The following is a 12,373-nucleotide window of genomic DNA, read 5'->3' as shown; positions in this document are numbered from 1 at the left end:
CATGATTTGAATTCAAGATGTCAAAATTCAAATTAATTTTTTTTTTTTTTAAATTCTTGTCATTCTAACTACGTTCAGAGAATGAAATTGTAAAAGAATTTGTTTGTTAGAGTTGAAAACACTAAACCTGTTGAACCTAAGGTTATGAAAAATCGGAATTTTTTTTATCTTGGTTTTTTATTACAAATAGAGCATTTATCATTGATAAACGTTTCAACTCTAAGACAAAAAGAACCAGCGTAATCTAACACGGAGCTAAACCTAATCATAGCAGTTGATTCCACCTCAGAAAACGCCTCACAATAAATAGAATCTTCACATTCATTCTTTACCTTTCTATTAGAGATCTATTCTCTTCTAAATAATCCACTTTCAGTCTCATGGGCGCCCATATACAAAATTGCAGCGGAGGGGGGGGGGGGGGGGGTCAGATATTTTAACCATGATTTAGCAGGATATTTTTTCCATGAAAACCGATTTCAGGACAGATTAGAGTCATTAAAATTTGACATTTTTAATAACTTATTCATTAATGGCTGGAAAAGAAAGGTTTTTACATTTTTGCAAAGAAAAAAATCTAAACCCAAGGAAGTTCTATTCAGTAAGTTACCGCCCCTATAGCAAGGGGAGCCCCCTGGTTATAGGGTGGTAACTTACTGAATATACCTGCCTTGCCTTCAATATTCGCGTTGAACCGAACCATTGTTTCGGTCACTCGTCTGGTTAAAGCTAATTCTGTATTAGCTACCAGTTTGTTTGGCACTCTTGGCTTCCTTAAGAAGTTTTTCACCTCCAGCTCAGTCACTCCTATGCCGGGCTGATGAGTGCTAATAAGCACGAAACTGCAGTCCTCGGCTGCAATTGACTGAGCCGGCGATGTATTTCAAGGAAGTTCTAGTTTCTAGGGGGGGGGAGCTCAAGTCCCCCTATATGGGCGTCCTTGTTCAGTCTGTACTAAAAATTATAGTTGCGCCTGTTAATAACGATTTTACGGAGAAGTTTATCGACAGTATATAATTGCGTTCCATATGGAACGAACGAAAAACAAATACTTTTCTATCATTTAGCTTGTCGGGAGTTTTTAAAACTAAAACAAAAATACTTGATATAATCTCAATATCTGTCTCAAAAAAAAAAATAATTATCAAAATATCTCTAACATCTCTGTTAAAAAAAATATATAAGTGTATTTCAATAAAACTCCCATTTACCCCATGGGCCAACCTTAACCCATCTGACACTATTTCCCCCGTTCAGTCTTACTTCCTTTTTTATTAATTTTGATTTACAGTCTATATTGAATTATTTAACCTTTGACCTTTTCCCAGAAGTTGCTTTACTTTTGTTTTTAGCGATACATTACAATGCAGTAAGCCTTCTTCCATTTTTCTTATGTTTTCTTTTTCCACTTGAAAAAAAAAAATCATAAGGAAAGTAGGCTAAAAAACTAAAACGCTTTTTCATATCCTGGAAACAAAACATTTAGACGTTGCTACAAGCAACGGAAATCAGACAATCGTATAAATCATTATGGTATTAGAACTAAGACACGAACCACTACTTATTTAAGCAACAAACCAACAGCTTCTAAATAAATTTATTTCTTTAATAATTACTTTAAAATAGGTATTTAAATAGGAGCTTTTATGTGAGACTTAAAAATAATATTTATAAAATAATAAGTAAATTTCTAAACAATCAAAACGTGCGTTACTTTTTTAAAGATGCATAAATTAAAAATAAAATGACAATGAACAGAAATACATTTTACTATTAGTAAAATATGATTGATTTAAATAAAATTTGAGTAGAAAATTATGCACGTGGATCATTCCACATTGCTCAGTATTACAATACATTTCACGGTCAAATTTCGAAATTTTAATTGTTTTTCCCTGTAGTAATACAAATTAGTTTAAATAGTTTAAAATTTTGTAATACATTTTCACAGTGAAAAAAACATAAATGTGTAACACTGAATACTGCGAGTTGCTCATATTTGCTCATATCATATTTTTAATATTAAATACAAAACCGCACAGAAGGTTTATATTATTATTTAATAAACGGACAAAAAGAGATTGAATAAAGAGCATTTTCATAATTTATTAAATTTTTCTTTAAACATGAAATAAGGGAGAAAGTACATATTTTTTGATAAAAGAGCAGTACGTAAAATTTATCTTAACGAAAGCTCCGAAAATTTTTATATGCATATTGGGTATAGATCAGCGTTGCTCAACCTATTTTTGGCAAAGGAACGGTAAAAGTTTCTAAAAGAATTTCGTGAACTGGTGCTAGTTTACTTATTCTAAGATTATATATTATACTACAATATTTAAATGTAAAAACAAGCAATTATTTTACAAATTATCTATTAGTGAATAAATCTTTCGGAGAAATAAGAAAAAATAATTAAGGGTGAAAAAAAATCTAGTCTCGTCTAAAAATAATGCATGTACGATCATAGTTCACTATTGCCAAACTTCAAAAAACAAAATCACTGATTTTAAGCTCTAAAATTATGGTATTAACGAGAAAAATATCATATAAAATGTTTTCATTAATTTCTAATTTGTTAATGCTTATAGACTATGTTTTTTTTTAATTTTATTTTAATTTAATTTTTTATTTTTTTCCCTCACACCAGACTGGTAACAATTTGAAGACTCATCAATGTTCTTAGTGACCCAGTGTCGAGCCGCCGGACCAGGGGTTTAGAATCCCTGGTGTCGAGGAATAATGTTTTAATAATGTTAGTTTATATTCAAATAAAATTAAATCGATAGTTGTTACTCAGAAAATACGTGTGTTTTTCTTGAATCACAATGAATGACAAGACTTCATAGAAATTCAAAATAAGAAAAGAAAGGGAGGAAAAAAAAGGAAGAAATTCACCTGCACATTGGGTACTGTAGCTACTACCGGATACTGTGTACACATCCCTTCTTTTGCGCAGGTGGATTCGTAGAACACGAAACGCTTGGGTATAGGACCTTTTGGAAGGGTTGGAACCCGACTTTACTCGCTTTTTTCGGTACCATGCAGACGACAAGTCAACGGGGGGATCGGCTGCCGTAGCCGGCTGCTCCAGAACTGCTGAGAGCATACAGGAGGGTCGTTGGAACAACGTGTGGGCTCGAGATGACCGGAACCTGGCGAAAAAGGAGTTTCGATCGAGAACAGTCCCGAGATTCTTCGAAACAGCGGGCAATGTGCGCAGTCGCTAACCCCGCACGCTTGAAAAGCGATTGTTATTTATAGATGATTCATGAGACAATGTGACAATTTGAGGGGCTGGCTACAAGACAAGTGACCGACGCTTAGTTATAATTGCGGATCCAAAAGGTAGTTCTAATTTTTAAAAATGATTCAAGGAAACAGCAATGTATGAGCACAAGGAGTAAAAACGTTTATGTTGTGCAAATCGTTAAAAAAAATAATTAAAAAAAAAAAAAGAGGAATGAATATTGAAACCATCGCAAATGTTTTAAGTTTAAATTGCGAACGAGATAAAATTTTAAAGCAGGAGAATTGGACGGAATTCATTCAGACGATTTAGGCATTAAAATGAGTGCTTGGAACCAAAGGTGCCCATATGGGGGGTGGGGAGGGGGGGCAAGTGGGGGCTCAAGCTCTTCCTCCTTTGAAATTAGAACTTCCTTGCTTTTAGTACTTTTTTCTTTGCAAAAATGTAAAAACATTTCTTCTCCAGCAATTAATGAATAAGTTATTAAAAATGTCTAATTTTAATGACTCTAATCTGTACTGAAATCGGTTTCTATGGAGAAAATAGCCTGCTAAACTATGGGGAAAATAACTGAGCCCCCCCCTAAAATTTTGCATATGGGCGCCCTTGCTAGGAACTAAATTCCATTACAAACCAATTCCTGGTTACCCTGGTTTGTTACCTAAAATTAATGTCCAATGCAAAAGTGGGCCTGAAGAAATCTTAATAATTAAACAATTTTCAGAAAATACAAAATCGAAAGCAGGGTTTTCAGATGGAGAAATATCTTAGCCTGTCTGTCAATCAGTCTGTCTGTGTCCCCTTAATCACTTTTCAGTTAACAGTCCGACTCGAAAAAAACATAGCTCGTTCAAAAGATCAAGACTACGACACTTAGCTCCAGGGGTTTGCTCACAGATTTCAGGGCTCGTCACAAATGACTTTTACGGGCCCTCCTTCATATTGTTTACCCCTACACCCCTACACACACCCCTGTACATATATTTCAGCCCTCATTTTAAAAATATTGTTTCCCCCTTCACGCTCGGGCACAGGCCAACAGGCGTCCCTTCTCCTCTCCAGTGCACGCCACTGATTCACTCTCAAATTATTTTTTAATGACTTTTTTTCGTCAATTCTTGAGTAGTTCAAAAACATAACATTTAGCGCTTGCAGCGAAATTTAAATTCTGTAAAAATTCCAATGCAATTGTCGGATTTACTTCAAACCAATGCAGTTAACACGTAAAACTTGGTGAAAATTTTGAAAAGCAATTTTTTGGCTTGTCTACCTACTTAAAAGGTATAATTTTAAAAATGATAATAAATATAACTTTAACGCCACACCGAAAAATTTCAGAAATTTGGAATTGTGTCCTTAGTTTTCCAGTTCAAGAAATGTAAAAAAGTTTGTAATAAAAATTGGAACGCAGGTTCTCATTGACTGAACATTGACAAATATTACACATCGATTTATTGAACTAATGGGAAATGAATTCGAAGTATGAGAAAACTGCAAAAGATTTTATGATGTAAATCACTAATGATACGTAAAATCTTTATTTTCACAATACATTTTAAAATAACTATAAATTATTTGTGTGTTTCGGCAATGATTAAAAACTAAGAGCAAAAATTAGTTTGGAATAAACTGCTTATTTATTTACTTATTTGTGTGGTTAGGAAATGCTTAAAAAGTAAAACAATTCTTCAGGAAAATATAGTTTAATTTTTACAATTATATATTTATAATACTAAGAAAATTCGGTTCTTTTGCAAAGTATTGTATAGAAACCGTTCTTGCTTCAATTATTATTTTTTTATTTATTAAAATTGGAGCTTTTGGAGATTTTTTTTTTTTTTTGTCTCATACTCATATTATTTTTTCATATATTTTTTTCTCATATTCTTGACCACTCTTAATATTCAAAAGGAAAAGTGCCGGAATTTAAAATATATGCCGGATACGGCTGCTTATAGAAAATCGATGTTGACATACGAGAAAGAACGTTCGTTAAGTTCTGGAAGAACTAATAGCTGAAATTTCGAATGGCATAAATATTATCTTACGTAGTGCATAATTTTTCTGTGACACTTCAGTTACGCATTTAAAGTAAGTATATTTCAGACATGTGTTCGTATATTTTACTGCTACTGAAAACTCTCTCATGTATTTTTGTATCTATGCAGCGAGGCTTATTTAATTGGATGCATGAAATTAACTGGATCATATTGAATTTAACTACCAATTCCCCTTCGTTTCTTCTGCATACAGTATTTCGCTCTCTCAAAAAATACTGAATTCAATAAAAATACTGAAAAATCACATGTTTGGATTTTTATTTCCAAATAAATTTCAATAATTTAGCATTCCTTTACAACACATTCACGCTTTGATAAGATGATTTAGATAAGAACACTAAAGAATTAAAAAATAAAACTACAAGGAAAAAACCGCAAACCGGATGTCATGCCTCGCAGAAACAAACTCTTTTTTAAGTTATGAACGACACACAGTTAAGCCATGATTGTCTTTGCAGATTCTTTGATATGTTCAAAGAACAACGACACAATGGCATCAATGAAAGAATTAAGTGTAAGTTCAATAAATTATAAACATAAAAGGGGAAAGAAAGAAGGCACAAGTTTGGAATAAAATTTATAAGTTCTAATACACTCCAATGCTGTCTTATGTTATTAAAAACAACACTTCCATTCAAACACATGCGCAAAATTGTTGAGCAAATGAATTATTATCTGTCACATAAATAATTTTAAATGTAGGGGAACATGGGGCAAAAAGTGAAATGGTGAAATATTTACTCTGCTTTTACCTCCACCTGTCTGGTATCGTTTTAACTATATAGTACCATATGTAGTCTATTCCAGTCAGGGAAAAAATACCGCCGAAGATTAAAGAATTTGGTAATACAGGCAATTAAAAAAAGATACTCTTATTGTAATATTTTGTTGTAACTCAAAAATTATTTTGATATTAGCAAACGATAAAATTCTTGTTATTAACATTTTAAACATTAATGGGGACCTTCTTATATTGAGTGCAGTATTTATTTAGTCAATAGCTCATTTGTATTTTTAATATTTTTCACAATTAGTCAACTGCATGCGGGGCAAAGTGAAATAATTTGTTTCATTTACTCACTCAATCATTTCATATAAATCACGTACATTTTCACTTATTAATTAATTCATTTAAGTCCTTCATTTAATAATTCACTTATTTATTCATTTATTCACTTATTTTCTTATTCATTTACTCTTTTATTCGCTCATTTATTTTTCTTCATATATGAATTGATTTATTCCTTTAATTATTCATTTATTGTTTCATTATCTTTTCATTTATTCATTCAACCTCTTATTTACTGATATTTTTGATCAAAAATATGTTTTACAATCGATAAGAAAATATTTCAATAAAAAAATATTTTATTTTTCCCTTTGCCCCATGAAAAAAAGTGAAAAACTTCCACTTTTTTTTGAAGGCTGATTTTAACTGCCGAAAATAAAAAATACTGTTTCAACGCAAGTTTTATTGTAAAATATAATGTTTGTTATTTATGTACTGTAATTTTCAAAATTAATTTCCGATTTGTTCATTTTGAAAAAGCTCAGGGGCAATTTTACAGTGTCGGACGTAGAATTTGCACGAAATTTACCAATAAAGGTTCATATTTTTCAGAGTTAAAATAGATGAACTGAGCAATTTTTTTCTCAATACTTATATATGTAGGAACAATATAAAAACTTATAGAATTTCTGAAAAAAATTCAAACTATAAATATTAAAAATAAAAAACCTCATGGTGTCGGACGTAGATGAAAGGGGAACTGAAAATTGACTTAAGTTGAAAAAATCCAAGTTTCAGCTCAATGAACTGTTTTCAGATTTTTTGACTACTTGAATGTTTAAAAGTAAAGCTGAAATATGAATAATTTTTCCTTTTTCACCAAATTAATTCACGGATAAATAGCAAAAAAAATTTTTTCCCTTAGTGTCGGAAGTAGAATAGTTGGTGTCGGACGTAGAATGTGCAAAGCAGACAACATTCGACATGAAATAAACATCTTAAAAAGCTGTTTAACTCTTAATTTGTTTATAGAATTATATATTATAGGTATTTTAAAGTATAAAAAGGGGAAAATATGCATAACAGGGGTCTGTGCAGAATTTTTCCCAGGGCTCCCTTTTTTGTGAAAAATCAAATAATTTTGTTAAAATTGAAATAATTTGAAACTAAAAATTTATGCAAAAAGAATGTAGGGAGGGGGGTGGGTCATGGCCCAAGTGATGGCAGAAAACTTGTTTACAGGGAATGTTTTTCAAGACATTTCTTTGTTTTTCTGACAAAATATTATTCTTCTGGGTGTTCTTGAGGGATTTTTGGGGGATGGGGGCAGAGGGGATCCCATTGCTTTTGGGGAGATGGACACCCCTAATGTATCAATATATGTATACCATTCCAGGAAATTTGTATTTTAAGTCTTCACTCATAAAATAAGGAAAATACTATAACGAGAGCAAGAGAGATTAGACGCATTTTGTCAAGTTTTTTTTTTCTTTTTTTCTTTCCTTTTTTTTTACAATCTATGTGAACAACAAAAAACTCAATCTCTAGGGTGAAAAGAAATGAAGATTGATTTATAGAACTTTAATGAAGAAAACTCTAACTTATTAACAAATAATAAGAACTTTGGATGTTGGTTACAAATTGTTGAAAACGAAACTGAGCATTTTGAGGCACAAACAGGGGTTGTTGTGAGTTCACCAAAAATACCTGAGAGTTTTTAAGTGAAAAACTGGGGAAGGGAGGAGTGTTATTTTTGAACTGAGACCCCTAATGCTTCTTAAATATTCATACTTTTATACATTCCTACGTTAATCGCTATTGATAAACATATGAGACTCATTTTTATCTTCAGATATTTTCCCCAGTCAAAATATTGTGTATATGTTCTTTAAATTTATGTTATGTAAAATATAAATATAAATACATAATAAGGCATGCATAGCATGTGTGAATTATTTAATTTAACCAGGAATTTTCGTATACTTATAAACTTAGTTTCAGTTAGGAAAATATTGGTGTCGGACGTAGAAATTTTTTTGACCAATTATTAAAGCATAAATAATTTTTGAAATTTAATTTAAATGATTATTTTTAATTGCATATAAAATCTTTATTTGCAGACAAAATATTTTGTAAAAATCTCCACTCAGTTTTACACAATATAAACTTTCAGCCAATTTGGTGTCGGACGTAGAATTACAAAAATGCCTTATATGAAAAAATCCCTAAAAATTAAGTTTTGCAGTTAAAGTGCAATTTTTTTGTATATAACTCTTCTAGAGAGTTCTAAGAAGCATATTTTAAAGAGAATATTTGAAAAATGCGACAATGTAAGTATCAAACAGCTATTCTTAAGTCGTATAAAAAAAGTTACTCGTAAGAACATGGTCATAACAACCTGATTTGAAGCCTCAGAACTCTCATTAATTTTGCTTTTGCTGCATATTTTTGTTATTTCCATACACTTCAGATAATTACTTTTCCATTGATACCAAATTTGTGAGAAAAAGATTATTTTAAAATTCTGCCACTTTTTCCCCTTTCCCTGTGGAATTGCCCTCAGTCATCTTAACCATTTCACTTTGCCACACATTCCCCTACTACTAAATCAGCTGTTGCATCATTTATAGCTCCAGTCGTTAGTGCTTGCCTTCATTACTCAGCAAGTGTTATGCACCAAATACCCAAGAAATTGGAAATTACGACAAAGTACCGAATAAGGCAATAAAATTAGAAGATTTAATATTGCTTTAATACATATTATTAAAAATACTTTAAACTATATTGGTGAAATGTTTGAAAGAAAAATGCTTTCCTCTTACTTTTTTTTTCAAATATGACTTATTACTAAAAAAGTTTTCAATGTGGTTGGACCCTGCATTTTAACATGACAGAAAACCGAACTGAAGAAATAAATGCACATCAAAATTATATACACTTGAACTCGATTACAGCGACTCCCGAATTAACAAAATCCGGATTTATCGAGCAAATCAGAAAGGTGTGGTTGGTGCAGTGTTAAGTCTGGGAGCATAAAACTCGCTTTTGACAAACAATCCTCGGTTAAACCGAGCAATATTTTTGTGTATCCTATTTCGATGGAATTAGCTCAACTTATCCTTTCTAATTTTCTTGGAAAAATTCTTTAATATTCGGAAGTCAAACGAAAGTTAGTGATGAGTCATAATGAGAACAAGTGATGACGGTCTTTTTCTTTTCTTTAATATGCGGAGTGGAAAAGCATTAGAAAGTTATACATTTGTTGACAAAAATGCTGTACTTTTTTTCCCGAGATATACTTCCAAGGAAGTTCAAATTAGAGCGAATGCAGATGAGAAAAGGTAATGAAAGCGACGACGAAAAAGACAAATGATAATAATTTGAAGTTGGGCAGCTACCCAAACAGTTCGTGGCTTTTGATGTGCAGAAAATTTAAAACTTTTTTCGAAGCAAATGACGTCGTTGTTCGGGTCGTGATTATTCCGCGAAAATAATAGCACAAGATTGGGGCAACAGAACAGTTCAAAGCAAATTAACAACACTAATTGCAACTTTCATATGAATTTCCAGATCTTACGTCTAATACGATCATAGAAATTAGTTGATATTAACAGTATTGAAGAGAAATGGATGCAGAACAAACAGTTGTGATCAAATCTCTCCAGGAAAACCATATAAAAAATTTAAGCATTTTGAGTGCAATAGAAATTAAGTAAAAATTCTTACTCACTTGGAGGCACAATGGAAGCAAACTGTTTCTGAAAATAAATAAATAAATAAATAAAATAATTTCAGCAAATAATTTTACAAGGGCAAAGAGAAAAAATAGAATACAACATTTTTGTACTGTAAAAAAAAATTTGAAACTGAAATGCTGCACGTGATTCGATAGCAAAAAAAGTGTTATTTGTTCGAACACTTATTTTTCAGTCAAAAAACGAATTAATAAATAAATAAATGCACAATGTACAAAAATGATCAGATATTAAAAAGAAGCATACATTCGCATTGTACAATGCACATCCATTTCGTTTCAGAAGCACAAGGATTGAGTTAAAACAATAAATTCGAGATAATACTTCTGAGTATTAAGAGCCACTGTCAGTAAGAATCAGGCAGTTTACGGCATTCGTGATTGTTGACATTTTTAATTTTCCTTATTTTCACATATGTTGTTCCTTATCATAATTGTAATGTAAATACAAAATATGAGCTTTGTCTGACTTACCACTTTTGGGAAATTTAATTTTTTAATTTAGGGGGCGTGACACATTTTTGCGTGTTTTTCAAATTTGCAGATTTTAAAGTTCTTGTTGCTTTAAGCGCCCCTATAATGGCATAGATTTTTAAATTCCATATTATTTTGTGGTCATGTTAGGTAGGTACTATTACAGCTGTCAAATCGGTGTCACTACGAGGGCGACGCCCACACAGTCTATTTAGAAATGACCGAAAATGAAATTTTTTACTATATTCAAGGCCAATTTTCTCAAAGCGTCTTCATGATCACACCGACGTTTTTACATTAATTTCTAGCTACACTTGCATACATCAAAAATATGTAATAAAATTGGTGTCACTATAAGGGCGCCAGAAGATATTGGAACTTTTATTTGATAAATTTCACAAAAATGCAAATGTTTAAAATCAAACTACCACTCTCGCCCTCCATAGCAGAGATCTAAAACCAATTAAGTTTGATAACCAATATGTTTATCTAACATTTGCACTAAAAAAAAAAATCGGTGTCACTTCTATTACTTTCGGAAATATAACCATTCGAAGTTAGTATGTTATGGCGTTATTTAAAGAAAAGAGACTTTTCAAATTCGAATGGCTTATTGCACCGTTTGTCATAAACTTTATTATAAAATTACAGTAGTGACACCTAAACTAATGTGTTTCTAATGCTTTTTATAAAAAAAGCTTTATAAAAAGAATTAGAAACACAGTAAATTGTTATAGGTACAGATGGATGTAATATGCATTATATGCTTAAAATAATCATAATAATATTCATATATTTTCAATCATACTACTTTTTTTATTTTTTATTTTTATTAAAAATACAACTATTTATTTTTACCTTTACTAAATAAACATAATGTCTTACACAGTTATGAACATAATGTATTATATAGTGAATATTCTTAATCTGAAACATAATTTGAGGATGACGTAAACTGAAACAAAGAAAACATAAAAAGTCAAATCAACCAGTTTCAGAAAGACGTTCAACTCTTATTGAAATCTGGTAATTTTATAGCACTAAAGCATGGGAAAACATGGTATCCCGGAGAAATAGTAGAAGTTGACCATTCGCAAGTTAAGGTCAAATGCATGGCAAGAAGGATTGGAATAAATAAATTTGTTTGGCCGGAAAAGAAGGCTAGTATTGGTATGGGTATGATAATCTAGCATGTCATTATGCACAATAGATTCCGCTGTACCTATATCAAAATGAGCATTTTCTATTGAAGATAAAGACGCTCTTACTGCCCAAAGCTGTTTATGTCAAAAGTTAACCTTCTTTGTAATAAATTAAAAATAAATATGGTCAAAAAACCTATCCGGGTGTGAAAAGATTAAATTAAAAAATAAATAAAGTTAAAATAAATTAAAAAGTAAATAAATTTAAAAAAAAACACACGCCACAACTTCGAATGATTATATTTCCAAAAGTAGTAGGAGTGACACCAATTTTGTTAGTGCAAATGTTAGGCAATCATGTTGGTTATCAAAATTAATTAGTTTTAGATCTCTGCTATGAGGGGGCTAGTTGCAGTTAGATAAGTAAATGGTCAACTTCTACTATTCCTCCGGGATACCAAGCTTTAGTACTACAAAATTACCAGATTTCAATAAGAGATGACCGTCTTTCTAAAACTGGTTGATTTGATTTTTTATGTTTTCTTTGTTTTAGTTTACCTCATCCTCAAATTATGTTTCAGATAAAGAATACTCGCTATATAATACATTATGTTTATACTTAGTATGACATTATGTTTATTTAGTTTAGGTAAAGATAAATAGTCGCATTTTTAATATAAATAA

General features: G+C 31.1%; 1 protein-coding gene across 1 annotated transcript in view; it reads right to left on the bottom strand.

Annotated features, from left to right (window-relative positions):
* The window catches only part of LOC129234203 (5'-AMP-activated protein kinase subunit gamma-2-like), a 192,139-nt gene that overhangs the window by 96,239 nt on the left and 83,527 nt on the right, over window positions 1-12,373 (bottom strand). Inside the window, exon 4 of the mRNA XM_054868122.1 lies at window positions 10,050-10,077. Within this exon, the coding sequence (XP_054724097.1) occupies window positions 10,050-10,077 (28 nt within the window). The remainder of the gene's footprint in view (window positions 1-10,049; window positions 10,078-12,373) is intronic.

The sequence above is a fragment of the Uloborus diversus genome, chromosome 1 (assembly GCF_026930045.1).
Source record: "Uloborus diversus isolate 005 chromosome 1, Udiv.v.3.1, whole genome shotgun sequence".
NCBI classification, from domain to species: Eukaryota; Metazoa; Arthropoda; class Arachnida; order Araneae; family Uloboridae; genus Uloborus; species Uloborus diversus.
This window is presented reverse-complemented; position numbering and strand designations above follow the sequence as displayed.